Genomic DNA, 16,093 nt, shown 5'->3' with positions numbered 1-16,093 from the left:
TTGTCTAATGTCTTGCTGTTTTGAAAGATCTCAGTGTCACACCAGAGACTTGAGAGTCCTTGAAAGACCTTGAATTTATTTTACTTTATTAGTTGTTACATTTGAGCAACCTGAACCCCCTATTTTTTAGTGTAAAATACAGGACCTGGTTCAGTCTTCTAGTGATGGCAGTGGGTACACAGGATCTTGTTTTGCTACCTGAGCTTGTTGCTCATTCTCAGCCCCACTGCAAATAGTCTGAGTCAATGAAACAGCTGCAGTTGTGTTGTACAGGGCTGAAGGGCTCTTGCTATTTTAGGCTTGCACAGGTGGTCCCAGCCCTAATGCACTGTGACTCCTGCTCTGGGGAGCCCTGGCACAGTGACCAGGCTCTGTAGCAGTTGTCCTGGCTGTGGCCCTGCTCAGGTAGCTGCAGATAACTCCTGTGCTGGGGTGGTGTTCAGATTTTCTCCAGTGTGGCTGGGCAGAATACATGCATATGCTTCCTGCCCATAAGTGGGATTCTTTCTTACCCTGAGTCTATTGCTTTTATTGTTTGTCCACAGCATTTTGTGGGCAATCATTGATGCTGACTGCCACACCAGGGACCAAACTGCTGGCAGTGGCTGAGTCCCATATCTGGATTATTGGACATCCTTGTTTATTTTGTAGAGGGTTAAGAGTCCTTTCCCTGACTGAAGCTGTCACTAGTCCTTGTGGGTTTGAACAAGGGTGCTGTTCCAGTTGAAAAGCATAATGGTTGAAAAAACCAGCTTTCATATTGCGACAAATTTTCTATTGCCTAATACGTTAGTAATAATTTGATTATATAGACTATGAGTAGCATTTATAGATCTTAAAAGTTTACCATGACCTTTTCCGTACATTTGGAGTGCCAGTTGCCTTCTTTGAGAGAGTTAGATTTTTATTAGTAGGCTACTGTAATGCCTGAGGGGCTGTTGCCCTGGAAGAGCTCTCCTGACGCCTCAAGATACTTTTTCATATCATGCTGTGATGCACTGAAAAAAACATTTCTGTGCTATTGTTTTGATTAGACCTTTTGGAGCTTTTGCAGGCTATTCTGTTTCTAAAGTTTATTAGAAAATTAATTTTATAAAGGTCTTCATAAGAAATCTTCTGCACCATTTATAGAGCTGTTAACACATTTGTATTTCCTTTTTACCTCTAGATGAGCGTGACAAAGTACAAAAGAAGACCTTCACAAAATGGATAAATCAGCATCTCATGAAGGTCAGTTGTTATTTCTATCATGTCTGGATGACTTATTGCTACAGCAGTGATTGTGTCTTTTGCTCCATGTTTGATTTCAAGATGCAGCTGTGTTACATATAAAGAAGCTCTTAAATTGTGAGGCTTATGCATGTGCTTTGTCTTTGAGGAATCATGGGGAGTTGAAATGCTGCCCAAGGTGATCTAATTGAGTACTTGAATTTGAAATTATAATGAGTCAAAGTTGATTTCTTTCTATAAGGCTTGGCATGTTTCTGGAATTAGTGTGTCATGGCTGTAGTACCATAGCTAAGGCAAATGAAGAAACAGAATATTTGAAGTACCACACTGAGGAGAGGGGAATGACCTTGAGAGAGTGAGATCTCTAGATCATCCTGTGGCATCAATATGCTGCTCACAGATTAGAAATTGAGGCTTTCCAGGGGCAAAAGTCACTTTTCAATATCTTTCTTTTGAATGGCAGTGAACTTTGCTTCAGGGACAGACATATTATTTTAACAAAATGTGCAGATTTTAGTTGACAGAGAACTAAAAGCTGTGAGTTCACCTTCGCTGCATGGCCCTTCAGTTCTAAATTTAATCTGCTGTTTCAGTGCCAGCTGTCTAGCCTGGACATTTCTCTGGAGAAACAGATTGTATAATTACTTGACATAACTTCCTTTGATATCCCCCCCACTCCGAGGTTGAATTCATGTAAGAGTCACATTAAATAAAAATGTATCTGCAAACTGTCAGAGTGGAGATTTAATTAAAGAGTGCAGTGTTCAAGTACTGTTGGAAAGATCTTGTATTCATGTTTAGAGAAAAATAGAGTTTTAGGGAGCAACTTCATTATTTCTCTTTTTCTTATGGCTGCTCTTGTGGATATTTGAGAAATATTGGACACTGAAACAGAATTTCTACAGGGATGTGGATGTTTAAAACTACCTTTTTTGTTTCACATCTTTTAAAATTTTGAAATGTATGTAGCTCTTGGAAATGGTGTGATGTGGGAAACTAACCAGGCTTGGAACTGAAGTTGGACTCAGTTTTGGCTTTTGCAAGAGAACTCTCTTGCAGAAGGATCTTTTGGTCCTTCTCACCATGACTGAGCCATCAGGAGTGCTCCTGCCATCAGCCTCTGTGCACCCTACAACCCTTCTGTGGGCAGGGTGAGTCTGGACTCACAGAAGTGCTCTTACCAATAGATTTTCCTTTGGGAATTTGTTAGACCCAGGAGAAACATGCTGTATCTAGAAATAGCTGCTCCAGGGACCCCTTTTATGCAGAAGCCTCCTTATATTCCTGAAACATCCAAGTGGCCCCATGCCCCTGCAGAAGTCTTTTACTTGCTAATGACAAAAGACAGTTCTGCAGCCTTCCTTTTTTGGATTTACCTCATGTTTATAATATAGAAAATGTAGCCATTGTAGAATATTTCAGAGAAATTAGATTTAAAGAAAAAAACCAAAAAACATCCGGAAAGGTTGCCAATACTCTGGCAGTAAAATGCAATATCCAAATTAACCATCATACATTTCTTCATCTAATTAAGGGTTATTGTTATGTTTATAGGGGCTACTCATGTTTTTGTGTATTAAAGAAGCATGTTAAAGATGCAGCTTCAGTTTTCTGTGGGATGCAGAAAAGCCTATCTGAAGCTTTTTTGGAGAGTAGTCCTTTAATGTGAGTTAAAAATAGTGCCTTATTTTACAGAAAACCAGCATACTAAAAATGATATTTCTATACAACTTCATTTTACATGTTTCTAAAACATGCACAGTCATCATTGCCATGCTGTGAACCTCTTGGGAGTAGCTGAAAAAAGATTTAGATTCTAAACCCATAAGGAAATGAGGGTAAAGAGTTCACTATAAATCCTTTTGCATTGCTTGCCAAGGTCAGTGGCCTTAAGCCTTCATTTTCAAGTAGTTCTGGGTTGGGTGATTGCCGAGGAATAGATACAGATAGATGAGACAGATGGGCTGTGTTGGCTGTGTGTATTGCTGGCCTTGATTCTCATCTCAGATTGCTCACTTCAGAATTCAGTTTAAGGGGGTTGCTAGCTCACACAAATATAGTTTGACTATAGCTCTTCCATTAATTTGGGATTTATGTAGCAACTCAACTTTATATTTGGGAAATAGTTTGAAAGCAGGTGGTGATACGATTGTCAGATTTCTGTTCTTAGTTGTTGTTTCTAGAACAGTGACTTGTGTGGAAATTAAAATCAATCTTTCAAATATTCTCTTATCTTTAGATGTAATAGCATATTTTGAAAACACTGTATTGTGGAGGGAATGTAGAAAAAGTAGCACAGTAAATGAGTGCATTTCTAGCAGAGACAGTGGACCTCTCCTAGTCAGTGCACCGAGTTGAACTTGAGCCCTCAGTGTCAGCTATTAAAAATAAATTTGTATTATTTAATACTACTCATATGCAACTCATATTTGCACATTCACTGCCAATACCTTGTTTCAGACAAGCCAAGATGGGAATTGTCTCTTTTCAGGCATTGCAATAGGTTTATTTGAGCTGGTTCTCTAGTAGATAGCTAAAGGAACAGGCTCTTTTTAATGCCCCTCTGCTAAGACATGTAGCTAAGAGGAAGATGAATTGTATCCTAGAAATGCTTTTGCTTCATTGACTGTAAAAGGAAGTCAGTGTGCTTTGTCTGTCATGTGTAGGGTTCAACAAGAAGCAGAAAAGATGATAATGAAAATTATGAAAGATCTTGGGAAAGACCAGACCACGCTTGTGGACATGACCCCACCACGGGCATGGGAGTACATCCCATTTTAATGTCATCTTTTTTCCCTCCTATTTGTGTTCTGTGCTTTCTTTCTCCTGTTTCTGTCCCCTGGCTAGTTTTTTGCCTTTTTTTTTTTTTTTTTTCTCTTCTCTTTTTAAATTTCCTTTCTTATTTAGTGCTTTCTTTGCTCATTCTAATTAAACTCCTATTCTCCTGCAGTCCTTGAGAAAGTCCCAAATTTTCATGCTTTTATACCAGTATATCCAACAGGTTTTATTCTAAGTCAGGAGCAATGTCACTTTTAGGAATTCCTATCTTTTGTTGGGGAATGGTATGGAAGCCTACTGTCACTCTTCTAATCAAGTTCTGTATTAATGGGATTTACTGAGTAACCACAAAGAAATATGACTGATAAATATTTACCCTTCTGCTGACCATTGCCCATCTCTAGTTGCATTAGATTCAAAGCATGTAAGTGCATAATATTTAAAATTCAGTGTTAGTCCCTTGTCAGTTTAGTTGAGTAGTAAAGCATGTTGTGTGCTTTGCAAAAATAGAAACATAGTCATTACAGAAATATTTCCTGCTCATGTTCTTGAGATACCTAGCTTTAGACAGGTACATAATGTGTTATTTGCGAAATTAAGCTGTTTAGATTATCTTTGAATTCCACAGTTTAAGGTCAAGTGGACTGTCACTAAATTTTTTGAATGCTGAAATTTTTCTTTTGAATTGATAACAGATTTTCTGAGGACCGATTGGAGCTTTAGACTTGCTAAGGCTACTGTTTGCTGTCTGATGGTGTGGCTCCAGTTTAAATGTTATCTTTTATGTCTTGTTGACATACAGACTGGAGAAGTGAGATATTGGACTTTGGACTTGCTGCTGCTGTGGTATGAGCTTCCAGGAGAACTCACATGCCAGTGTGGGGTGGTGGTGGTGGGGTAGAGGTCTCCTGTCTTCTATAAACCACCTCTGCTTCCAGCAAGTGTTTCACTTTGCTGCTGTAAAAATAGGGTTTTAAATCTTGCTAGAGCAGTAATTAACCCTTGATATGACAAGAACAGGTAAATTTGTGGCTGCAAGTTTTATTCTAGTGTAGTGTTCTTGTAGTCCTAAAGCACCCAAGCAGAAACCCAGCTTCCATGAAAGCCCAGAAATTTTCCCTGACATCCTTTGGATTCAAAACCCCAAAACTCAAGGCAATAGTGAGGCAAGTGTAAAATACAGATGGAAGATGAGATATGTCAGAAAATAAAAGAAGCTGTTGATAAAAACAGAATAAAAGCAGATAAATAAAATTGTTGTTGATTTTCTTTTTTAAATCAAGAAAAATACTTTTGTAGTGCCAGGTTTTAGTCCTGAGAGATTAAATGGGCTATTTTGAAATACTTTGTTTCTTTTTTTAGAAATTATTATGTACAGAAAACAGGACAAAAGGCAAGGTAAGCAGAGACTGGCTAGTGACATGGTGAACACTCAGGTATCCTCCCTTCAAGGGAAAATGTTTGTTCCTTTTCTTGGAAGAAAAGGTTGTAGAGAGCCTCTTGACTGACTTTCCAGGAACACTGTGGGTGCCTGGGCAGCTCCCTGAAGGAGGGACAGCTGTGCTGTCCCTGGCACTGACAGGGTGTGGGTTGGGTTTTGGGACCCTTGGCTGGACATCCTTGGAGGAGCAAGCTGCTAATGGGAGCAGTGGGCAGCATCCCTTCACAGACATGAGCTGCTCCAAAAGTCACTTCTAAAGGTGTTATTAGCCAGAAGGCTTTTGTAACTAGTAGGACAAAATGCTTTTGAAAACTATTTTTTTAAAGCCCCAGTGTTCTAAATCATGTACTGTGTTGCAGTGGTAGTGCATTACCGAGAGAGAGAACAGCTTTTTGTTGTGCAAAGACCGAATGAATAATTCAAAATAGAATCCTGGAGTTATTGATTGCTGTGTGTCCTTGAGGCAGCACAGGGTTTGCAAATGGCCTCATAGGTCGATTGATTTGTGAAATGTTCAGGTATGACCTTAATGGCTGCAGGCTCGACCATTCCTGACTGAGCGCAGTCATTCCTTGCTGAAAGCTGGCACTTCACTGACACTAGTGTCATCGTTTTAGATAGCACTCTCAGTATCCGCTTCTTAGCCATGCAGTTAAAATGTCATGTCAAATTCCCCACCTCTGCTTTTAGAAATGGATACTTTGTAGCTCTACATTGGTGTTTAAAGGATGAGGCACCTGGTGTAAGTGTAATGGTAGTAGCTTTTTTAAAAATTCTCAATTTAACACCTTTTGATTTTGAAACACACTCAGAAAAAGTGTGCTCTTTCTCCCCCCTCTGTTAGATAAAATAAGACCGATTCCTTGCTGTGCTGGTGCATCTAAATGAGCTTTGTATGCATTCCTCCCTGTTTATTCTGACAGATGCTGCAAACTGTGTTGGGTTCAACTTCCACAAAATTCCACTTCAATGTGGTCCCCAGCTTGCTTTAGGCATTGGGTGAAGCTAAAGTATCAGTATTTCCTCCTCTGTTTGGGAATCCAGTTGTTTAACTCTGCCTGCTGTCTTATGGGTGGACAGAAGAATATTTCAGTTTTTCTCCTGAAAATGTTTGATGTTGTATTTTAATTCTAAAAGGTCTTGAAGTGCTTTTTCTTTGAGACATACTCCTTCTAAAAACTAAATAAAAATAACTCTTGAAGAACATCATCACTTAATGGTGTAAAGGAGTTTTTGTTATTTTGCCTGGAAATATGCACAGTGGTAGTTTACTCATTGTGTACAAATTTTTTCAAAAATGCTCTGCTTGGAGGTAAACCACACTGCTTAGTATAATCTATAGCTGTTTGCAAAGCAACTCAGCAAGCACACTGGAGCCTTTTTTGGTGTTTAATCAAACTTTAGGTGAGGGAATAAAGTAACTAGGAAACACTGAGGAAAAGTAGTGACAAATGCCAGAAGTTAAAGCTGTGAAAGAGGAGCAAATTGGTCAAATTTCAAAGGCTAATGGTGAATTGCATCACAAAAATATCTCTGCCAGTAAGCAAATAAATAAATAAACAATCAAATTCAAGTCAATAAAAACTGTGCCACAGATTTTAAGTTTATTTGATCCTCTTTAATGCATTCAGACTTCATGACTAATTTGGAACAGGAAAGAGAATAGCTGAAAACAGTAAATTAAATATGGATGAAATATAGGATAGCTTGAGCATATTGATATTTTTATGGCATGCAACCCTATTGAACCAGTTGAGCACATGCTTTTATGTGTGTTGGGTTTTTTGAAGAATGGGTTTATATAGATGCTCTGTATGAAATAATGAGTCTAAGGAGAACTAAGTCTGCCATGCAATGATTGCATGATGAATTAGAACCACTAGAATCAATATGCTTCCTATTATAGACTTAATATATTAATGTATTAATTCATTCTCTTTTTGTTCAGTCCATTGTTTGCAATTAGTTCTCAGCATAGATTTTATTCAATATTATTTATTCCTTGGAGATTGCAAGAGATAAAATTCTAGCATTTGCAATTAAGTGTTGACTTTTTAATTAATTGTTAAATTATGCATGGGCTTATTTTTATCTATATACTTTTGATGTATCTCTATCTAATAATAATTCATATATCAGTTTAGAAGTACTAGGGCTTGATCTAACTCCCTCTGGGCTAATGTAACTGAGCCATTGGCTCCAGTGGGAGCAGTTTTTGCCCCAGTGTGTGGACTCCAGACAGTGAACAACTTCAAACATTTAATCATAAACATTACCTAAGTATTTTGTTCTACAGCAATATTTCATACACTTTGGCAAGCAAGGCTTGCCCTGAGATAGTGGAAATGTGTGACTGCGTGAGGACCCAAGAAGGCATCAGAATAAACATGTTTTTCCTGTAACGAAATGTGTTCTCTGTTAAAGGCATTTATGGTGCTTTCAACAGGGACATTTAAAGGTAATCACATAGTGTTCACAATGCTCCTCTACTTAGAATACTTTGATTTTAATGGGAATAATATTTTATCAGCCAACCTTAGTATTTTTTACTTCCTTCATGCATGTTTGGAGTGTATTGCCTTTGGTGAGGGTTAGTTTTGAGCTGAGTTTAATGTTATTAGAATTATATTTGCATACATGAAACAATTCCTCCCTGGGAAGTTATATTTGACAGCATGTAGTTCAGGCCAGGAATGGTGAGAGCAAGTTGGAAACACAAAGGGTGATGAGAGTTGGGTGTGCTGAAACACTGTGGCACGTCTCTGGCCAAAGATAAAACAGAAGAAAAGGCAGTATGGCTGCTGTTGATTGGAGGGATTGAGCTGCATCAAGGAATTGGATGGTGGATTTTTGGTCTCTAACTTAGCGTTGGAAAGACAGAACTGTGTAGCAATGGGAGAAATCATTTATCCTCATAATCAACAGGAGGAACAATGTGGAATTCTGTATTTGAACACCCCAAAGGAACCCTCACTTAGCCTACGTAGGAAGGGCATTTCTGTGGCACAGCTCAGCTCATCCCCAAGCAGGCGTGCCAACCACACCAGCTGTTCTGTTCCCTGCCTGCTGCAGGAGTTGTGGAGGCTGCCTCTGGACAGGTTTTATGAGTGAAGTGCCAGCCAGAGAGACCTTCAGTTTGCCAGATTCAGAAAGCCCCTGTCAAAGCTGCCTCGTTAGATAGGTCTGGACTGGCTGGGAGAGACTGCTTCAAATTTAAAAAAGGAAGGTAATTTGGAAGCAAGTGGTTTTAAATCCCAGGCTCACATTTCAAAGCAAAGAGAGAAGCGAGATGTAAAAGCAAGATAATGAACTGGAGAAAGCAATAGGTAGGGTCTCCTGGGGAAGTAATACAGGAGAGGCAGAAATGCAGGAGATCTGGCAGTTATTGAAGGTGTTTGTGTAAGAGGCACAAAGGCAGGCTACAGACAAGCAGAACAGACGGGAGACATTGTACAGAAAATACTGCTGCTTTCAAGGTGTGTGAAATGAAAAGGAGCTGTACCAGAAGTACAGCAGGACTTCAGGACTACTTTATATAAAGGAGTTAAAGCAAGGTGGAGTAAAATCAGAGAAGTACAAGGTCCAGAATGAATTAATGTGACATGGAAGATCACAGGAGAAAGGGTCTGTATTTATGTCAGAGTATGAAGAAAAAAGGAGTATGGACACAATACCAAGGAATAGAAAAAGATAAATAGTTTTGACCAATGTAGAAATGTCTGAATTACTCTGGCCTCTTTGTTCTACAAAACGCTGACTTGGTGAAATATGTTTTAATAAGATGAGAGTGAAAGTCAGATAAGGAAACAGCAGATTGGAGAATATTTGGATAAGTTACATTTTCTTGTCACACAATTTATTTATCCAACAGTTAGTAACTAACTGATTTGTAGCATTTTATAATTTTATTTAAGAATGCAGGGGAGAGGAGGGACTTCTAGAAGTCCACAATTACAATAAGCATACCTCTGTCCCAAGGAGAAGAAAAGAATGAGGAGTTATGGATCTTGCAGGGTAATTTCTCTCCCTGGAGTGACTGTGGAACATCTGGTCTTTGAAAACAGGTGGACACAGTGGAAGTGGTGCAAATGGTATGTCTGTGCTTTTCTACAGGCTGCCACATGTAGTCTCATTAGCAGATTACTGTCACAAAATTTGAATGAAAGGATAACAGAGCTTTCTGGGGTATTGCCATTGCAAGTGCAGCTAGAGCCTGAGCAGGGCAGAGCCAGTGCCTTCGGTTGTTGCTGCTGCCATGGGTGCTCACGTCAGATGCTGCAGCAGCATCATCTGCCTCTGGGAGACAACTCCCATGAGCAAGGTCCTTCTGCTGAGAGGAGCATCCCAGTGCCTGCTGCCCTCACTGTACCTCATCTTCAAGCGAGGTTTCAGGCCCTGTGACTTTACCTTTGTAGGTAAAGGCACGCCTCTTTCTCTCTGGCTGTACATCTCTCTGGCTCCAGCCTTTTGTCATGTCAGCAACAGCTATCATTCTTGCCCTGCCACAAAATTGCAGGGTTCATTGCCTGCCCTGGGCTGTGTTGGCTTATGCCCAGGGAGCTCCAGGAACTACACATGAGCTCTTCACCTTGCCTGTGGGCAGCACAGTGCTTAGGAGACAAGGAGGCAGCTTGTAACTCTGCCTTCTCCTGGGCATGCTGGTGGGCACATGGCTGTGGAACCCTGCCTGGCCGTGTAACTTCTCATCTTTGTGTGGACAAGAGGCTCACAGCCATCTCTGACAAAGCAGTAAGAAGAGAACTTTCCTTGGAAGATTAAGGGTACTTTGTGAAAATTTGAGTTTGTTTAGTCTGAAACTAAGAAGACTGAAGGGAGGCATGATAATGTGTCCTCAGTATGTAAACAGTGTTTATGCAGAGGCTGGTGAACGCATGATTTCTGAGGTCAAACTTTAGGGGAAGGGACAACAAAAATATCAGTTTGTTTTACAGAAGATTTAGTTTCAAGATTAGTGAGGAAAAATGTCCTACTTGGCTTTACAGAAAAGGTCAAATAGTGACACTATAGAGTAGTCAAACACTGAAGCACTTGTACTGTGACTTACATTTCCTTAATTTGGGTTTTCAAGAATAAATTAGAGAAGCATCTCTAGTGTTTTCTAGCTGAACTGCACAGGACTGAGTGAGGTGATCTGTTCAGTCCTTTTTAATCTTACACTTGGACTATCTCTGCCAACCTTGTAAGGCACAACCCTTCTCTGGTGAAGTGTTATTCAGCTTTTGAGCCTTGAAGCTGATCACTGCCAAATTCCTTAACAAAGCTTATATTTTTATTACTTTAGGGATTTCTATCTGCATTAATCCTACAGTTCCAGTAAGAATACCTTCTTTGAGATGGTTGCCATGTAAAGTGAAGCTTAGTGATGTTTGCTTTATATTCTTCATTAATTTTTTTATCACATACCTTTGTAAATAAAGAATTTTTAAAAGGGGAGAACAGATGTGACAAGCAAGGCTTTAAGCAGTCACACTTTTTGAGTCACACTTGCTTTGTTTGACTTTAGTTGTTTTTGAAATGTATAAATATCTTTAGTCTCATCCACAAAAACATCAGAGCAAACTGTACTGATTTGAAGAAAAATATAAAAGGATTATAGTAGTGCAAAATAGGGAAGAGAGATAGACATACTGTGCCTTGAAATCACAACTGGTGTAAGAAGTGTTGTTGGCTGGGGGGATGAGTGGAGTGCCATGGAACCTCACATGACATACCTCATGTGGCATCAGGCCCTCATCTTCTCTTAGAGCTATCCACAAAAGGAGGGTTAATTCAGTGTAGTAGATTCTAAAACTTGCTGGACATCTGTGGCTTTATATTTTAGAGCTTTAAATTGTAGCAGTGATGGAGTAGATATCCATTTTATGTTAGTAAATATGCTCTTCTGCTTGTGAATTTGCAGGGGCTCCACTGAGGTGGATTTGCTGATCCCAATATGCAAATTTACAAGCAGACAAGCAAGACTGTGCCAAAGATTAATAGCAGTGAGGGTAGTGCTGTGGTAATGATAATAAGTAAGTGCTGTGGGACCTGGGGGGATATCCTGAGTGGTTGGAGAGAACCTTCCAGCCCATTCCTCAAAATGTTTTGAGATGTGTCAGTTCTCAACTCTCCAGTACAAGAGAGACATGGAGCTCCTGGAGCAGGTCCAACAGAGGGCAAAAAAAAGGTGATTTAGGGACTGGAGCATTTCTCTTAGAAGGAAAGGCTGAGGGAGCTGAGCCTGATGAGCCTCAAGAAGAGATGACTGAGAGGGAACTCATCAATGTGTATGAGTATCTAAAAGATGGGTGTGAAGGAGATGGACTGGACTCTTCCCAGTGATGCCAAGCAATAGGACAAGAGGCAAAGGGCAGAAACTGAAGCACATAGGAACTTCCACCTGAACACGAGGAAGAATTTCTTTACTGTGCAGGTGAGCAAGCACTGGAACAGATTGTGGAGTCTCCCTTACTGGAGATATGCAAGAGCCATCTGGACACAACCTTGTGCATTGTGCTCTTGGGTGACCCTGATATGAAGGTTGCACCAAATGACCCACTGTGGTCTCTTCCAGTCTGACTCATTCTGTGATGGTGTTAATGGAGCCAATTTCTTTTCCTTTAGGAAGCAGAAAGGATTTTGACATTTGGGACACTTGCTTAAAGTTCTTCTGTACAATAATCAAATGACAAATATCACACATCTTCTGAAATCCACAAATGGACTCCTCAGTGTGTGTGTTTGTGTTCTACTGTTTGATATTTATGTAGGAGTATACCTCTGCTTGCATACTTGCTGATTTGGGGATTAGGAAAATACTGGAATGCATTTAATGAAACAAAACCATGGGAAGTTGAGAAATATATAAGGATATTTAGCAAGATGTAGCAATGGCTGCATTAATTGGTTTTTTTTAAATTGAGCCAGAGTGTATTTTTACCTTAAAGCCGTACAAATATTTTATGATTAGTGGAGTTATCCTGAAACATGTGGAATAATTGAGGGCAGGGGCAAAATAGAGTATGTGAATGTGATGGATGATTGAGTTGTCTGGGAGAAATGTGAAGGTTAATTTGGAAAAAAAAAAAAGTGACTGATTTAAGCTTTTAGATACAAGGACAGGCTGTTAGAGGGATGGAACACAGGAAGGATGTTATGGTTGTCATGATAATGGACTTTAAAGCATTGGCCAGATAAGAAAATGAAGGATGAATCCAAGGATGAATCTTCAGTTAGAAAACATCTGTTATAAACAAAGATCAGGGATGTTGAACTCGCTCTGTAAAGGAGACTTGTTTAAATGTAGCTTAATAAAATAATCAAGGAATGTTATGAAATTGAGTAACATTAGCTGTATCTGATATTTGTAAAAATTAATATTCATAAACACATTCAAACAAAAAAAACATGACTCCTGAGTATGATATAAAGAACTGTTCATTTTCTGTGAACCACAAGAATTTCCTGCAGAGTAGATTATTAGAATGTCCAGCAAAAGAAAAGAGTGAAAATGAGTTTCGGAACCACTAGGCCTATAACTGGATTTGCCAGACTCTGCTTGCAAATGAGCAGGAGGACAGCAGAGACCTGGCAGAAGCGTGTGCCAGCTTGCCCAGCCCTGGCTGTGTCCTGGGCAGGGTGTCCTGGGCTGGAGCTGCAGGAACAGCACCATCTGCAGCCCAGCTCTCCGGCTGCCTGTGCCCTGCCCGGCCCTGCTGTCACACAGCTTCAGTTCTCCTAAGGAAGATTAAAGTCTCTTAATTAAACTTGCGCAGTTATTTATCTTTAACAGAACAAGTGAAGTTTAGTGTGGGATTCAGTACAAAACAAGGATTGTGACCAGGGTGTGTGTTTGCAGTTGGGTTTTTTCCCAGCAGTAAGTTTTGGGTTTAGAGTAGGAGATTAAAGGCCAGGGGTGGCTGTCGCTGTGCGTGTCTGTCTGCACGGAGCTTTGGCTCCCTGCTCTCCTGGCGTGGCACCAGGCTGGCTCTGGAGCACGGCTCAGTGCCTCGCTGCCCCACGCAGTGGGTGCCAGGGAGTGGGTGTGTGTGTGTTGAGCCATACTCATCCTTTACATGAGGAATGTGAGAAGTCTGTAGAGTAAAATAAGTACTCTTGAAAATGTTTGAAGGAGCTACTTCCTTGGCAGATCAGTCACGTGGGAATGTTTTGACAAATCTCATATTTTGACAATTACATGCTTCATGGATCTTGTTACAGCCTGTTCAGAATTTTACAGTGTTTCTCATAAATCATGCTGCATGTGTCAGGCTAGTAAATCTTCATTTTTGTACACAAATACAACTTTTTGTATTAGAGGTCTTTGATATTCTTTGCTTTTGACATAGGTATATTTGTTATCATACAGTTGGAATTGCCACTGTGATTTCTTAATTTTTAAACATGAAAGGACTAAACCATGCTTGTTCTCAAAACTTACAGAAAACTGTTTCCCCCATAAGTATCATTTTTAATAAAAAATCTCCTTTAAGAAGAAGCTTAAGTAAGTTTTTAGGAAGCTGAAACATTAGGGTGTCAGGATCTTGCCAGTGTTTTTCAGCTCTTTGAATACTGATGGCATTTGCTGTGGAACACTGTAGTCATAGGAGCTCTTAACTATTTATCTATTATCTTAGTGAAAATTGTTTTACTGCTGCTGAAGTGAGTCAGAGTTCTAAGAGATCCTTTTTCTATGGGCATTGACTCAGATTCTTAAAGAATGAATTTGAAGTTTATTGTGAAACTCTCAGTGGCCTTGTGCCAGCTGTCATTTGGACTTATCTGTGACCTCAGCGGTAATTAAGGCCTGACCCTTTTTTTTTCCCTAAACACACCCTTTACAGTTCTAACTTTTGAGCTTTTTTCCATTTTCCTTTGAAAGATCAGTAATGCTTTTTGTCTGGGCTGGGCATTTAATTAACTTTGCTTCCAGAAGCAAGGAGAGCAGTACTTGAAAAAGATTTTCCCAGGCAATGTGGTCTGGACAGCCTCAATTGGATCTGTAATATCTGTAATCTGTAATTCTTGATAACTTCTGGATAATGACAGTGATTTTATGAAGACTTGACAACTGAACTTCAAAATAAGTATGGTTCAGATTTGATTCTGATTTTGCCTGTTCTGGAAACCATAAGAAAAGGTCTAATTCGGCATTTTCTCACAATTATCAGTTCAGGTTAATTATAATATAGAAAGGGAGACTTCTGATGTTTTTAAGGCAGATATTTTATTATAGTAGTCTGTTTTCCTGACTCTGTAAAAAAATGGGTAATTTTGCAAGTAAGCGAGCACAAAGCTCTGCCTTGTTTCCAAGTCATGCAGCTTGCCAGGGCCACAGTGATTACCTCACCTGCCTCAGGGATTTCCTGGTGGCCTCCAGTACATGGGCGTTACTTTGAGTTGTTCCTGCTTGATCTGATTATGTTCTCTCTCCTGTCTCTTTTCCTCCACTCTAAATTCTGCAGCACATTTATGCTTGTTTCTGCTTCTTGACACACTATTTCAGTTGAGAATGTGCTCCATAGATTTTAGGTGCTGGTCTGGAACACACTACATCCTAATATGAAAGTCTGAGGGATCTATGTGTATGCTGGGTGTGCACCCACTGTATACACAGAAATGGGCATAACCCTGTTTTCCATATTTAGTTCTAATTAAGAAAAAAGGGTGTGATTCTTTTTTGTTTTAGTAGAATCACCATAGAATCCTAGAACAGTTTGGGTTGGAGAGGACCTTTAAAATCACAGAAGAAGCTGAATTGGAAAGGACCTACAAAGATTATCCAGTCCAGCTCCCAGTTCTGCTAAGTGCTATCTCCAAGAATGTGCCTGAGAGTATTGTCCAAACACTTCTGGAGCTCTGTCAGGCTTGGTGCTGTGACCACTTCCCTGGGGAGCCAGCATCCTACTACCCTTTGGGTAAAGAACCTTTTTCTAATACCCAGCTAAACCTCCCCTGACACAACTTCAGGCTATCTAGTCCACTCTCCCCTGCAATGAGTAGGGTCATCTTCAACTACACTGGATTGCTTGGAGCCCCATCCAACCTGACCTTGAGTGTTTCCAGGGATGGGACATCCACTTCTCTGGGAAATCTGTTACAATATTTCACCACCCTCACTGTAAAAAAAGTCTTATATCAGGTTTAAATCTACTCTCTTTTAATTTAAAACTCTTACACCTTGTCCTATTGCAACAGGCTCTACTAAGAAGTAGATATGGCTGTGTTAGAGAGTGACCTGTGCATCTTCTGTCCATCCTTGTCAAGGCTGAGCTAGTTTTGCTTGCAGAAGCAGAAGTGACAGTCCTTCCCCTTCTACTGTATAACTCTAAGCAGCCATTAGTGTGTAAAACTATAGATTTTGTTCTAGAATCAAGACAACTAATATCAATAAAAATGGTAAGAAGCAGGTTTTCTGTGGAAGATGGCTTGTTTTCGGCTGTGACTGATGGCAAAGCCAGAGAATCACTATGGGCAAGTTTGTTTCACTAAGCATTGGCCTCTAGGACTGCTTGAGATAAGAGTGTTCAGTATAGACATCTGGCCAGCAGGACCTAGGCAAACATTAGTCCTCCTGGAGAAAAAGGGGGACCAAGTGATGTAGCCCCTAAAAATAAACCATCCCCATTTTCTAGAAGAAGCAGA

General features: G+C 40.0%; 1 protein-coding gene across 4 annotated transcripts in view; it reads left to right on the top strand.

Annotated features, from left to right (window-relative positions):
• Positions 1–16,093, top strand: part of DST (dystonin) — a 293,083-nt gene that overhangs the window by 88,385 nt on the left and 188,605 nt on the right. For all 4 annotated transcript variants that reach the window (XM_063389398.1, XM_063389397.1, XM_063389401.1 and 1 more), the window contains one exon: positions 1,169–1,230. In XM_063389398.1, coding sequence (XP_063245468.1) covers positions 1,169–1,230 — 62 coding nt within the window. The remainder of the gene's footprint in view (positions 1–1,168; positions 1,231–16,093) is intronic.

The sequence above is a fragment of the Prinia subflava genome, chromosome 2, assembly GCF_021018805.1.
Source record: "Prinia subflava isolate CZ2003 ecotype Zambia chromosome 2, Cam_Psub_1.2, whole genome shotgun sequence".
Classification (NCBI taxonomy): Eukaryota; Metazoa; Chordata; class Aves; order Passeriformes; family Cisticolidae; genus Prinia; species Prinia subflava.
The sequence above is the reverse complement of the archived record's forward strand: the minus strand, read 5'-3'. Positions and strand labels throughout refer to the sequence as shown.